The 13,651-nt window shown below is 45.7% G+C and overlaps 2 protein-coding genes and 1 long non-coding RNA gene across 9 annotated transcripts in view; 1 reads left to right on the top strand and 2 right to left on the bottom strand.

The window, feature by feature from the left end:
• The window catches only part of CPAMD8 (C3 and PZP like alpha-2-macroglobulin domain containing 8), a 47,529-nt gene extending 42,254 nt beyond the window's left edge, over positions 1-5,275 (top strand). For 5 of the 7 annotated variants that reach the window (XM_071727517.1, XM_071727518.1, XM_071727521.1 and 2 more), the window contains 3 exons: positions 82-156; positions 4,186-4,357; positions 4,803-5,275. In XM_071727517.1, the coding sequence (XP_071583618.1) occupies positions 82-156; positions 4,186-4,357; position 4,803 (248 nt within the window). In that variant the 3' untranslated portion in view covers positions 4,804-5,275. The remainder of the gene's footprint in view (positions 1-81; positions 157-4,185; positions 4,358-4,802) is intronic. The other 2 variants (XM_071727519.1, XM_071727522.1) reach the window with 1 other exon arrangement.
• Positions 5,276-6,106: 831 nt separating this feature from the next.
• Positions 6,107-11,253, bottom strand: F2RL3 (F2R like thrombin or trypsin receptor 3). Its single transcript, XM_071727525.1, has 2 exons — positions 10,976-11,253; positions 6,107-10,354 (listed from the first exon to the last, which is right to left on the bottom strand). Exons 1-2 carry the CDS (start codon positions 11,064-11,066, stop codon positions 9,279-9,281), a joined length of 1,167 nt encoding a protein of 388 aa, XP_071583626.1. The 5' UTR covers positions 11,067-11,253; the 3' UTR covers positions 6,107-9,278.
• A 1,207-nt stretch (positions 11,254-12,460) lies between these two features.
• Positions 12,461-13,651, bottom strand: LOC139788171 (uncharacterized). Its single transcript, XR_011722778.1, has 2 exons — positions 13,318-13,651; positions 12,461-12,748 (listed from the first exon to the last, which is right to left on the bottom strand). It is a non-coding gene; the product is annotated as an uncharacterized lncRNA (long non-coding RNA).

Genomic DNA, 13,651 nt, shown 5'->3' with positions numbered 1-13,651 from the left:
ACCTCTGGAAATGCAAACTTTTTCTAGAAGTTCAATAACAGATTTTATGATCAATGCATATATTTTTCTTTTTATTTACAGCCAAGACTTTGCCAGAAGAAAGGGAGACACATTCCCACACAGCTGAGCAACCCAGTGTTCAACAAACTCCAGCAGGTAATGTGATATCCCACCTTTGCATTCATACAGGAGTTTTTAACAAAGCTAAACCTTATCCTATCACTATATGAAAGTACATATAGCTCTTAAGCACATTTAAGTAAAGATGCTGAATTTCTTCATCTTTTAGAAAAGACATAACATTCAGAAATCAGAATAAATGAAGAGGCTAAAGAAACTTGGGGTGATAAGTGTTCAACAACAGACCTAGCTCCTCTAGGCCTTTTCCTTTCAGGAAATCTTGTGTGATATCTGCTGTGTTTAGTGTACATGCAAGATTTAGGGAATTGTTCAAAGGAATGAGCAAGTGACCCTCCTGTTTTCTCAGCTTTAGTATGTTTGAACAACATACACTCTGTCATCTTTTCTTCAGTGTTAAGGTAGAATGATCACATTTAACTCTGGGCTGATGTAATATGTTTCAACAAAAAACTGAACAGGATGTGACAACAGACCAGACCATTGCAATAACTACCATCCAGGTGGATTAACTATGTCTCTAGCAGTTCTGGGCAAAAATTGAGCTGGCAGTCTTCAGAGTTGCTGTTTGGGATAAAGGGCCCTAGTGAGCAAAAATGTTAAGGTCAGTAGATGGAGTAGCCAAGAATTTGGCTGCTCATTTTATTTGATGCTTATATTCATACACTTTCTTCCAAGACTCCTGTTGAACTTGCTCATGGCTCACAATAAATCTCACCAAGAAGCAGTGGAGGGTCAATAGAATAGTTTGTTTCATGCTGTTTCTAGTAAATAAACTGTACTAGATTTTTCCTGGCTGCTTTCCAGTCATTAATTTTCCCCTGGACTCTGACTCTCCTAACAAATCAGTAAAACAAGTTAATTCTTCAAGAGAAGGCTTGGTGCCTTCTCCCCTTTTTATGTCCTCCTTGTGCAGCAGAGTTCAGACTAGCATGTGCCAACATGATAGACACCATCCTCTTCTTTGTCCTTTTTCAGAAGTTGGTGGACAGTTTTCTTATTAAGGTGTAAAAGCTCAGTGAATATTCCATTAGGTCTATTTATACAAGTCATTCAGTCTTAGTGTTTGATGTCTCCCCTATTTTTCCTGCCTTTGTTTCTGGACTAAGTGTGAATATATATATATATATATGTATATATATATAGATATATATGTATATCATGTTGCTGTCTGTTAGAGTAGCTGAGATGAATGTTAGTTGCCTTTTATTCAGTGCAAATGCTGTGTACTCAGCATGGAAGCTCTGTTTGCAATCTGAGCCCTTTAAAGCAGCATTCCCAAACTGCTCTGGAGGGCACTGCTGGTATGCAAGGCTGTGCTAAGGGTTTTGCTGCTGGTCTATAAAATGGGATTGCAATGACATATTTTTCAAATAAAAAATTGATAGGAAAAGTATGTTTTCCTGGGAAAAAAAAAAAAATTGTGGAACTTGACAGTTGTCCACAATCCAGACATTTTCAGAACAGTGTTTCTGAAATAATCTGCATTCAAATGTCTAAGAAAAATAACCCCCTGGTTTCTGTTCTACACAAACAGGAGAAATGTTGGCTCAATAGGCTCTCATAAGAGCAAAAGTGGAAATTGTGATCATTTGTGTGTGTGTGGCATTTTTATGGAGTTGTTAGAATAACAAACCTGTATTTTTGTCAAAGCACAGTCTTTAGAGCTGGTTTGGTTGTAGAATCTGTGAGTGTTCAGTGGAGAGTCCCCTGGCAGGCAGATGCTCTTCTGACCTGAGCTGCCTGAGCACCCATGGCAGAGTGAGCATTCAAAAATAAAACAGACTAAATCCTGCATCAGGAAAAGCACCCAGCATGTGATTTTCATTAATCCTCTGGGCTCCTCTCAGGTCAGCCACATGGTACATGAATCAAAGTTTAACAAATGAATGAATCCTTCCTTATACATGGCTCTCATTTGGCTACACTGCTTTGGTAGCATTGAAGCATGTGATGGGTTTAAGTCAGCTCAGGTGCTCTGGGTTCCAGTGCAAGTTCTGATGAGCCATGGCTAAATGTGTGATTTCCTAAAAGGATGCAAAACTCCAGGAGCCAAATCAAGCTTAGGGCAGGTTGCTGAAGCTGTCTCAGGTTTTTAATCTTCAGGAAACAGCATTTTCTTGGAGAGCCACGTGGTGTTTGTATTGTCTGAAATCCTTCTGTATGTGCCATGTGACCTGGGGAGGCTCAGCTTGGGGTGATGGATGCTTTCATTGTTGGCTCTTGCCTGTGTTACCCCAGCAATTGGAACAATGAGGGGCAGCTTCCTTCCAGCAACCAGTGAGAAACTTCAGAATGTGCTCAGGCTCACTCTGGCAACCACAGACTTGCAGTTTAGTTCCACCTGCACCAGTGAGGTTGCTAGAATAAACAAGCTTTTCAGTTTTGCTGTTCCAGGTAAGCAGTTGTATCCAGGTGGTCCTGAGAAGTCAGGATGCAGCTCTTCTTGCAGCAGCTAGATGTTGTCAGAAGTCCTTTCAAAAGTCAGCAGCAGATGTTGTAGCAAGTGAGGCAGAATGGCTGAGGTTTGATCTTGAAACTGGAGCCTTTTTTTGTATAGGTGGGTAAAGTTTTTCACATCTTTAGAAATCTTCTGTTGATGGAGAAGGGAAGTGTGCAGGGTGACAGGACTCAACTGAAGGAGCTTATGTCTGAAGCCCTCTTATTTGCACAGTTCTGCTGCAAGAAAACTCCCAGGTGGAATGATGAGATGTTTTATTTGGTGGTGGTGGTGTTATTTTTGAAAAAAAAATATATGCCATCCCCAGCTCCTAGCAGGAACATCAGAGTGAACTCTTGCTTCCAGGTGGAGTCATCTCCCATCACTCCTTGGCAGGCACATTATTCACAGCACTGCTGTTCTTTTAGGGTTGATTGAACTGGCCAGGGGCCATTTTTCCTTCCACCCCATCGGTGCTCAGCAAACATTGGCTGAGGCACAAACATTTGGAGAGGGGGGGAGTGGTTTGTGTGCAACAGGAAACATCGGCCTGTCGGCTTTGCTTTGATTCCAATGCTGCATTCCTGGGAAGAGTGAGCTCTGTGATGTTAATTCGGTCCCTGGTGGACAGCAATCATCCATTCATAGGACAAGCTCATGATCTGGCAGGTTCTGACATGGAAAAGGCCAAGAAGAAGTGAACCCAGAGACTGACTCTGCTTTCAGGCAAGTGTTCCCTTGCTGAGGGCTGAGCCTGGTGCTGGGAGGATGTGAGAGGCATCGTGGAAGAGCCTTCAGATTTTTTATTTCTAGAGAACAAACATTTTCAAAGGCCTTGATGAGTGTTCTCCTTAAATAAAGCCAACTTTGTGGGGAGGAGGAGGGGGACTTCATACAACAGTTATGTTTCAGTGATTGCTTTGGTTTGGATTAGAGCAGTGTATCCAGAAAGCAAACAGGAAAGATGGGCAGCTGAGCTGGCTTGAGGAACAGTTGAGAAAACAAAGACCTAAGGATTTTCCTAGAAGTTTCACCCTCCAGGCTTACCTTCTGGACAGGGAGCAGTCACCCAGCTCAGAGGGGACTTAGTCTGCTTGGAGAGGGATGATAGGTACTGTGCAAGTGACCTGACAGCTCCTAAGTATGGATTGGTCTCTCCCAAACTGATGTACTTGGCTTGGACCTGGTCAAAAGAGAGAGATTTGTGTTCAGGGTGCAGAATAACTCATCTGTGACATCTGGTGTTCCCAAAGACCTCTCTTATTTAATCTTACTGTACAGAAGCCTCTGGGTAAACTGGTTCCTAACTTGAGCACTTCAGTAAATTAGATACTTTAAAATGAGACTGTGGGATTTTTAAATTATTTTTTCTATGATTCTTTACATTTTGTTCCAATGTCTGACTGGGAAATTGAAAATACTGATTTATGGCAGTTTTTCTCCTTGCATGTGAATCCATCAACATGTCTAGCCTCCTGCACTCACATAGCCCCTGATGAAGGTTCCTTTTTTTGCCATTCCCCTTCTCCATGATGCAATATATGATGCTGAAATGCATCTCTGCTTTGGCTAAAGCACATCCTGAGCCTCTGTGGTTTCCTTTCCAGCAGAGGAAGGCCCTCCACTGCAGACAGATCTGTCTTACTACTCCTATGAATATGACCCAGACCCCTATGCATCAGAAGCTGATGTTTTTGAGATGGTGGCAGAGCTGACAACAGCAGCAAGCACGTTAATGGAAGTGGAGAAGATTCAGGAAGTTGTGACCACAGTAGAATGGTGAGCTGGAGAGCCAGGGGATCATAAATCCAGTTTAACAGTCAATGTATAAAGCACCAATTCATGTGGTGGGTCGAATGTGCTCAGTTCCTCAGAAGGGGCATTCTTAAAACTGGTTCCCAAGGAGTCACCAGGGGCAAGATCTTGCCATAAAAATCACAGACTGGTTTGGGGTGGAAGGGACCTTAAAAATCATCCAGTTCCAACCCTCTTGCACAGGGAGGTGCCAGCCCAGGTTGCTCCAAGCCCATCCAACCTGGCCTTGAACACTTCCAGGGATGGGGCAGCCTGGGCCAGGGGCTCAGCAGTGTCTTCATGACCTGAAAGTCTCCATCCCTAGCAGAATAAGTGACCTTTTGGGCTTTTCTGCCCAATTCCAGGGGCATTTCACAAGGATACATAACAGGAAAGTGACTTTTCTTCATTCTGTTCTCTTTTTCAACAGAAATATATAATTTAAATAAAGAGAAGAGGCTCAGAATCAACTCCTGTATGAGTTTGTTCCTACAGATGACCTGCTGCAGAACAGATACTGAATGATGACTACTTCCTGATGCACTCAGAACTGTAGGCTTTGCTGCCCCATGGGGAGGGTCTGGAGCACTAAGGGGGACACTCAGCATTATTTTTCTGTCAATTTTTCTGCCTTTTGTTGTGTCTTCTTTGGAGTACTTCCAAGGATGGGTGACCAATATGCTGTGCCCTCTAGGTGAGAAAAACAGGGGCTGGAATTCAAATCTCTTAGACCATTTTTAAGTGTTTTCTCTACTATCAGGATACTGCAAATGCAATTTCCTAGCTACATTTAGCAGCTGAGTCCAGGCCTTGTGCTATTAGCTGAACTGCTGTTGGAGGAAAGATGGCTGAGAAGTTTTCTCTCAAACTATAATAATAAAAATCATTGTGTTTTGCTAATTATGCCATAGCAAGAGGCTAATCATCTTCCCCAGCTCGTAAGTCTACTGCCCCTGGAACACTGCCCCACAAGAGTAAAACTTCCCTGGTGGCTCCATCTTCAGGGAAGTTGCTGGGAGGTGCCTTTTACAAGAGAAAACTGCAATCCACTTTCAGGCCTGCAAGGTTTGGCTGTTCCCCCAAGGGGCTGCAGGCTTCAGTTTGCCCACTGCAGCAGTGACAAGGATTAGTTGGGTGAGCCCCTCTTTGTGCTGCACTATGTGCTGATAAGGGCTGCTTGCAGCCTTCTCAGTCCTTTCTCACCTTGTAACCCTGGCATGAAAATAAAGCTAACCCAAGGCACAGTCCTGTTAAATACTGATTTCCCCAAGCCCTTGCTCACCCTAGGATTTCCCTTCTCACCCTAGGATCCCCATGCAGTGGTTGTTCTGGAGATGCTAATTACACATAAGCCCTGGGTCTGCTGCCCAGTACATGCTGCTGGTGTCACAGAGGCTGAACTCCCCAAAACTGACCTGCCCCCAGCAATGTGGTAAAACTAAAAACAAAAGCTTTGTGCTTCCAAAAACTCAGAAGCCAAGATTTTTTTGTTTCCCTTCCTGCCTGGAGCAGCATTGTTCTCTTAGGAGGAGTTGGATGCCATTGCCAGTTACAAAATAGTGTTAATATTTTATCTTCCCACTTCTATTGTTTCCAAGACCCAGAGTGGGCTGGAAACTCCTTTTGAGAGTGTTTATTATTGAATGGAAACAGGAAAAAGCCCCACTCCATTCATTTTTAGGGCTTGTTTACACAGGAATCATGACAAGAATATATCCCAGTATAGACATTCCATTCCAGAATAAAGACAATTTTATTCCAAAAAAATGACCACACGGGGACAAACCAGGAGATATCCCAAAAGTTGGGCATATGTAATTCCCAGGTGGGTTTTCTCTTGGGCCAGATATTTGCAGAATGTAGTTGACATGATGAAGGTCTGGGTCCTGAAGTTCCCAGAAATTTCAGAACTGCTTTGCTGGCAGGTTTCTGAGCCTTCCTTCGTGGCTGCTCTGAGCTCTCCTCACAGGATCTGGACGTGGCTGCTGCCCAGGTGTACCCACTGCTTCTCAGCAGAGGTTTTTTTGCCACGTCTCTTCAGTGTGCACCAACAAACCATGTCCTCAGAGTGTCCTGCACAGCACAGCAGAACCACTGGCAGCTGCATTCCTCTCTGGCAGGTAAATAAATGCCTTTAAACTAAATTCCATCTCCTGGAAGCAACTGGCCTGGCAGACCCTAGCTATTGTGTACACACACAGGACTGAGTCAATATTTATCCCCTGGGTAAATAACAGGCCTAGTTTGAGCTGCAACAAGAGTTTTGAGGTTTTCTTCTCTTTTCTAAATATCAAAGCTGCACAATTCAGACCCTGCTGTTTGCTGGTTCCAGCCTCAGCTGTTTAATGCTTTGTGGCTGGGAGAATGAGACATTTAGTCACTCTGATAATGTCTGTGATTAGATTCTTGCAGAAGATGGGACCTATGTTCTGGATTCTTCAGTCTTCTGTTCTCTGCCCATTTCTGGCTTTAGTTTCCTTGGCATGTCTGCTTCTGAAGGTATCTGAAGTCTGTTCCTTGGTCCTTTCATAGATCCTTGGGAACTCAGGCAGCACCACCACTGGGGACAAGGAGGTAAAAGTTAGGGAGTTTCAGACAAGTATTAAACCTGACTTTCTTCATTTTCCTCAGGCTCTGGTACATGTAATGGAGTAATTCAAGATGCAGACATCTCCCCGTTGCTGCCAGCTAAATAATTCTGCCTGGTGCTGCCAGCCCATCAATCATGGCTTTGTCCTTTATGTGCCAGGGCACTTACCTGTTTGAGAATCTTGCTTCTGTTTTACAACTAGAAGAAAAGCCAGAGAGACCTGGACCCTCAGAAGGCCAAGACAGAGCAGCCTTAGCATCCATAGACAGACAGAACAGGACAGTGTGTGACAGGTAATTCATCTGCCAGTGATTAGGGGTCTCTGCTTCCTCACAGCTTTGGCACTTTCAGGGAAACCACTAGTCCATCTGCTCTTGGCAGCCTCCAAACCCCCCACCTCTAGCCCCCAAGTCTGCCACACCAAACTAACTCCTTCCTGTAGTTATTTTTGTTTTAAAGAAATATGTTTTAAATATCATTTTATTTAAGTCAGTCATTTATTTAAGGTGGGAAGCCAGCAAGGACAGCAGATGTGCTGCTGCTTTGGGCTTTGAATTTTTTCTGGCTTAGAGACATTTCCCTTCCTCTGCCAGAGATGCTTCTCCTTTCCTTCTTCTGAGGGTCCCTCTTTGCAAAAGAAGGAAAGTGCCAGTGGGTTTGTAAGACACAGAGGTTCCTGCTTACATCAAGTTATGTTACTGAACTTAGCAGTAGCTAAGCAGCTACAGCAGCAGTGCTAGTTACCAGTGATTTTTTTTTTTGCTTGCAATCCTTTCAATGAGATTAATATTTATATATTTGTAACTGTACATTATGCAGAGTAATCATTACAGTGGTATTTATTTTAAAGCAATAGTTCCCTTGTTCTTTCTTGTCCAAATGTTTTGGTCTTGCCTCTTTTCCTTCTTAATCAGCCTTGGTAGAAAACAAATACCAGAAGAATGTTCAGCTTGCTTGAAGATCATTGAAACAACAGCACTTGCTTTGCTGACATTAATTATTGACATTTGATGCACAATAACCTGGTTTTCATTATTGTGAATAGATCATCTATTTGGAAAAACTCAGCTTGGTTTTGGTTTGGGGTTTGGTTTGGTTTTTTTGTAGTACTTGCTATTTCTCACTTAGTGGCCCTGGCTTACCCCAGGTCTCCTGTGTGCAGGACCTGGCACGCCCTCTGCACGTCTGGTGCTGCACCCACAGGAGGTAGGCTCTAGTTTTACACCTGCATTTTCCCCCCTGCACATACACACCAACATTGCTATGACTGTTTTTGTTTGGTTCACACAAATCTTAGTAAGTCTGAGTCCAGAAAAGGGTTTGGTTTAGATTCTGATAAATATTTTATTAAAAACTGATTTTAAGATAATCTCGTCTCCCTCTTCTTGTTTACATTGTAGGTTTGTTTCATCTGGAACTCAAAGGATGTTTATCACTTGTTTTCTACCTTGCTGCTTACTGGGATATGCCCAGGTTGTGTCTGAGAGATGGGCTGAGTGTGTTTTAGTAAATTTGCAGCAGGTTTCACTAAGTAACCTTCCTCAATCACCTGTTCCTTAAGAGCCAGCTCTTGACTGTGTGTGACATTGCATGAAAGAAGAGGGACGTTCTAGAGCAAGGGTTTTATCAACTCCTTTAATATTTCCTTTCAAGATACATAAAAAATTAAAACCAAAAAACGAAAACCACTCTTGCCATAAAGAAATTAAGAATTCCAGGGTTCGTTTGCAAAAATTGGAATTACTGAATGGGATTTTTATGGTGTTACCAGCAATGGGCTGACATTACTATGGTGTTGCTTCCTAATCAAGCCAAGAAGATATTTGCTGGAAAAGCCAGTGCTTTACATTCTCTTGACAGAACATTTTAGTGCAGGAGAGGACCTTTCCCATAGGTACCTCCTGGTACTTTTGAAACGTTTAGAAGTTTGGTTTAGCAAACTTTTTCAGTTTTAGGTGAAGAGAATATGCATTCAAAGGACAGCAAGAAAAAGAAGTAGAAAATCAGTCTGCAAGATGCATTAGGAAAGCCAGCCCTAGGTACATTGGCAAGAGCATCCCTGGCTACCTGTGACCAGCTGCATGTCCCTGTTACACATCTGTACACAGTCAGCATCCATGCAGACTCCACAGCTCTTGAGGAATCCTGTGGCCCAGGTTTATTCAAGTTTTAGCTCTGCAGACAGGAGAAAGGACTTGTATCCTGGGAAATACTGCTTGTTGTTCTGGATGAAACTTAAGGGATCCCAGTGTTACCATCATCTTATCCCCAATGTATGTTCCAAGTGCCTTGGGAGCAGGGAGCTGGGCTGGAGGCTCACACGAGCGAATCTTTGGAACTTTTCTGAGGGAGTGTTTCCTTGGAGGTTTTTAGGGATGTGGTATTTTGATTCCTGTGACTGAAAAATCTCCTTCTCACCTTGTCCCTGAAGTCTTCAGAAACATAGTAGTAGATGAAGGGGTCAGCACAGCTGTTGCAGGTGCTGATGGCCAAGCTCAGCATGTAGCTGATGTACAGCCTGCCATACAGCTTGGACGTATAGCTGGAGTAATGGACAAGGAGGAGAACATTGCTGGGGGTGTAGAAGGCCACCAGGGTGAACAGCACGAGAGCTGTGAGCTTCACAGAGTAGGAATACCTCTTCCCACTGTCCAGGAGGGCTCTCAGGACCGAGCAGTAACTGAAGAGCATCACCAGCAGAGGAGCCAGGAAAGCACAAGCGATCAGACAGGTGAAGTAGTAGAAGTAAAACCCATCATCCTCATGCCTGGGGAGAACATCGTGGCAGAGAGTGATGTCTGTTCCATACAGGGGATACGACTGCTGCTGCAGAGTGAGGGGCAGGGTGAGGACAGCAGCACAGAGCCAGATGGCAGAGCAGGTGTGGGCAGCAAAGGTGGGGGTACGGAAGGACCGGGAGAAGAAAGGATGGACCACAGCCAGGTAGCGGTCGACGCTGATGCACGTGAGCAGCAGCACTGAGCAGTACATGTTCCCATAGAAGAAAGCTGTAGTGAGCCTGCACAGGCCTTCCCCAAAGGGCCAGTTGTTCCCCAGGAAATAGTAGAAAATCTTGAAGGGCAGCACTAGTACGAGCAGCAGGTCTGCTGCAGCCAAGTTCATCAGGAAGATGGTGGAGGTCAACTTCTCAGCCCTCGTAGCCAGGACCCAGAGGGCCAGCCCGTTGGCAGGCAGTCCCAGCAGGAAGATGAGGGTGTAGAGGCAGGGGATGAGCAGCACTGTGACCTTGCTGTCCAGCTGGGAGTGGATGGCCTCGTGTATCCACAGGTAGGTGACATTGTCCACGATTGCCCTTTCCCCGGGAATGGCTCGGGGACATGGGGTGATCTCTGATGGCTTTGCCTGCTCACTGGTGCTGTTCTGAGAGTAATCTGTCAGGTAAAAGCAGTTTGTTACTTGTTGGTACAGTCACCCTTGTACTTTGCAGAGCTTACCCCCAGGGCTGTGGGTTTGCAATTTACACCGGGGTCTCTGAAACTGGGAGAATTCTGTAAAATGCCCCCATGTGCTGGCAGAGGAACCTGCCTGAGAGAAGTCAGTGGGCAGGAACAGCCATCAGCAACCTCACTGGAAATGCACCCAACTCCTCTGCCCACAGCTCACAAGTGGTGCTGGATTGTAGAACCATCAGCAGGACTGGGGAACCAGAGAGCAGTTCCTCTGCCTGCCCCTCAAAACAACCCTGAGACCTGAGGCTACTCCAGGATAAAGCCATGGCTGTGAGAGTCTAAGTTACAGCTCCAGATTTTGGGTTTGAGTGCTCTCTGGTTTACTTCTCCTCTAGTTTTCTTTTCTCTTTCTAGTTTGTTTCACACCAATTCATTCCTCTGTCACCTTCTATCATCCCCTGCTTTAACTTGAGTATGCCCAAAGCTCAGTTACAGCGTGCTCCCTTGTGCTTTAAAAACCAAGAGATTTCAGGGAGTAATAAAAGGTACCAACTCTCCAGTCCTTTCAGAAACCAATTTTTCAGCCAGGAGGTGCACACTCACCATCATAGTCTGAAGAGGTCAGGCAGAGTCCCCAGAAGGCATAGCACAGCACAAGCCCGTGTGACAGCCACCAGTTCCTCAGGGTCCCCATGGTGGCAGAGGAGGCAGGAGAGCTCTGCTGTGCTGGGAGCTGTGGGAAAGATCCTATGACTGCCCCTGGTTACGCATTTCCTTCTCCTAGTCCTTAACTCAAGGAAGCACCAGGCTTATCCTGTGAAGGATGAGGGATGGGGGCTGTCACGCCATGCACGTTGCTCCAGCAGAGACTGAGCTCCAGTGTCAGATGCAGGGCTGGGAGGGGCAAACATCTCCAGATCTGCAATAAATTGGGGCTGTACTCAAGTGACTCATTTGGGCGTCCGTCCTGCCACAGAATGTTCCTCGAAATGACAAATGTGCTCGGATTTGATGCAGTTTGAATTTGGTTTAGAGTGAAAAACTGAATTCCTGACCTCTCGTGTCAAGCATCCTTCCACTCATGAGAAGCCCAAGTGGCTTCGTGTGAGATCTGAAGTCTTTCCCCACGCCCTGATTTAAGATGCAAGCTGAGACGAGATCATCCCCTCACAGCAACATAAATAAAGTGCAGGGGAGCTGCAGATCCAGAGAAGCCCCCTCGGCCCCCAGGGGTTACACAGAGCTCTTGCACCCTCTTGTGGTTTTTAGTGTGTGCTTTGCAGCCCCCCAGATCAGAGTTCTCATTTCTTTATTTCTGCTCCTGCTCCCTGGCTAACGAGGGGACAAAACAGCTCCTTCCTTCTTGCTCTCACTGCAGAAGTTGATTAAAAGCCCTGGGGGCCGGAGATATTTGCATTTGAAAGGATCAGCCCCAGCCTGATGTGCCCCAGCCCACCAGCGATAAGTGGGAAGATGCCAGGGTTTGATGGAGACACAGTGCTTCCTCTGATAAACCGGGAGAGCAGATCCATCCAACAGGAAAGGGGCCTGAGCTGGGTGCACAGGAAGACTGCTGGTGGGCAGATAATGGTGGATTCCAGTCCCTCTTGCCCAAGGAGAGCTGTGTTTTTCCAGAGATGTGCAGCCTCCACCCAGTAAACCCCCAAGAGGGTTGAGCACTCTGTGTTAGCTAACAGCTGGGAGCAGCAACCCACTGCTGCCACAGACCTGCTGGTTGTAGGGAGAAGGCAACTCGGATCATGTTGTAAGAGGGACTGGGAGATGTAACCTACAGCTTTAACATCCTTTGCTGCTTGATCCCTCTTCTCTTAACTCCTCAAGAGTGTAAATTCCTCCCATGCTCTACCACGGAAGTCCCAAATCCTCCCCAGCACAAGATCACTTCCCAGTGGTCATCTCCAGTGGGTAGGCAAGTGGGGTCATAGCTTCAGGGGTTGCTGGTTTTTAGGCTTTTGCTCCCCAGTCCCCTGCCTGGCTTTGCATTGGAGTAAGGACAGAAGCTGGAGCCTGGGCAGTAGGAACTATAAATTTGGTTTGGCAACCCAAGGAGTTGTTCGTTTCTTTCTCCTCAGCTTATGAATGGCCTCTTCTGTGAAGGTTGCAAATCCGAGCCTGGCTGCTGTTTGATGAGATTCTTCTATTCCAAGGAGAAAATGATCCTATTTCCTTTACTTTCACCATATTCCCACATCTTTGTGCTGAGCGTGTCAAGAGGTGGAGTTCCACTGGCAGGGACAGGGAAGATGCAATGTTAGATGTTTTACTTTTGTGATTCTCTCAGGATTTATGAACCATTACAGAATGACTCATGTGGCCACATATTTTCCATGCCTCAGCCAGGATCCTTTCCATGCTCTGTATGCAAAAAATTAGACATAATCAGGTTCAGATAGTGTGCAAATCACAGCCCTGCTTCCTATGGCCAGATCTCTGGAGTGGAGCAGAGAGAGGTTACTCATTGCTGTATCCTTCATTTTTCAGATGCTGTGTGATCTTTAGTGACTGCTTTAGATGCAGAACATCTTGCTTGAAAATTCTAATGCCAGAGGTTTGTCATGGCTTGTTAACATCTCTTTAAGTCGTGTGATCCCTGCCCTGTGGGGTAACAATTTGGTTTTAAAGTAATTTGTTGTGCAATAGATGATCTCCTGGGAGAAGGCACTCTTATTCCTTGGCTCTGAACCCCCAAGATGTAATGCTGGAAAACAAGCTAGGGATTGGAGAGCTCAGAGGGAGGGTACAAACACCACCTGGCCTCTCCTATACATCCTTAAGGCTCCAAAGAGCAAACTTTGGTTGGCAGATAATGGGGTTCACTCCTTCTGCTCTGCTCCAGCACCTCCAGCGAGTTCTTCAGCTGCAAGTCAGCACGTGTGAAGACCAAAACCTTAGTGCAGCTCATACCTGCCCTAGGCTGAGCTCACCTTTGCAGTGCAGCAGCTCTGCCTCAGCACCAGCAGCAGGAAGCCTTTCCACCAGTGTCAGCAAAACCTCACCTTTCCCATGAAGGCAGTGCTGGTCCTGCCTGGCCCAGCCATTGCCTGAGAGGGCATCTGGGACTTCTCAGAACCACAAGACACAGCAAACTTGCACTGTCTCTTGCAACAGAAATGATGGTCTCTTGAACAGGATTCCCCCACCCCAGGTTTGTCAGTGCAGGCTCTGGCACATACAAGATGAACTTCATGCCTTGGACACTCAGCCCAACTTTCCTCCCCTTCTCCTTGTGCCAAGTCCCCACAGCTCCTGGGTATTTCC

The sequence above is a fragment of the Heliangelus exortis genome, chromosome 28 (assembly GCF_036169615.1).
Source record: "Heliangelus exortis chromosome 28, bHelExo1.hap1, whole genome shotgun sequence".
Lineage (NCBI taxonomy): Eukaryota > Metazoa > Chordata > Aves > Apodiformes > Trochilidae > Heliangelus > Heliangelus exortis.
This window is presented reverse-complemented; position numbering and strand designations above follow the sequence as displayed.

What these genes read in the sequence shown, in the direction of transcription:
- F2RL3 (XM_071727525.1), bottom strand. Translation starts at nt 11,066, where the DNA reads ATGGGGACCCTGAGGAACTGGTGGCTGTCACACGGGCTTGTGCTGTGC. An exon ending in GACCTCTTCAGACTATGATG is followed by an intron (nt 10,355 to 10,975) that starts GTGAGTGTGCAC and finishes TTTACCTGACAG; the next exon opens with ATTACTCTCAGAACAGCACC.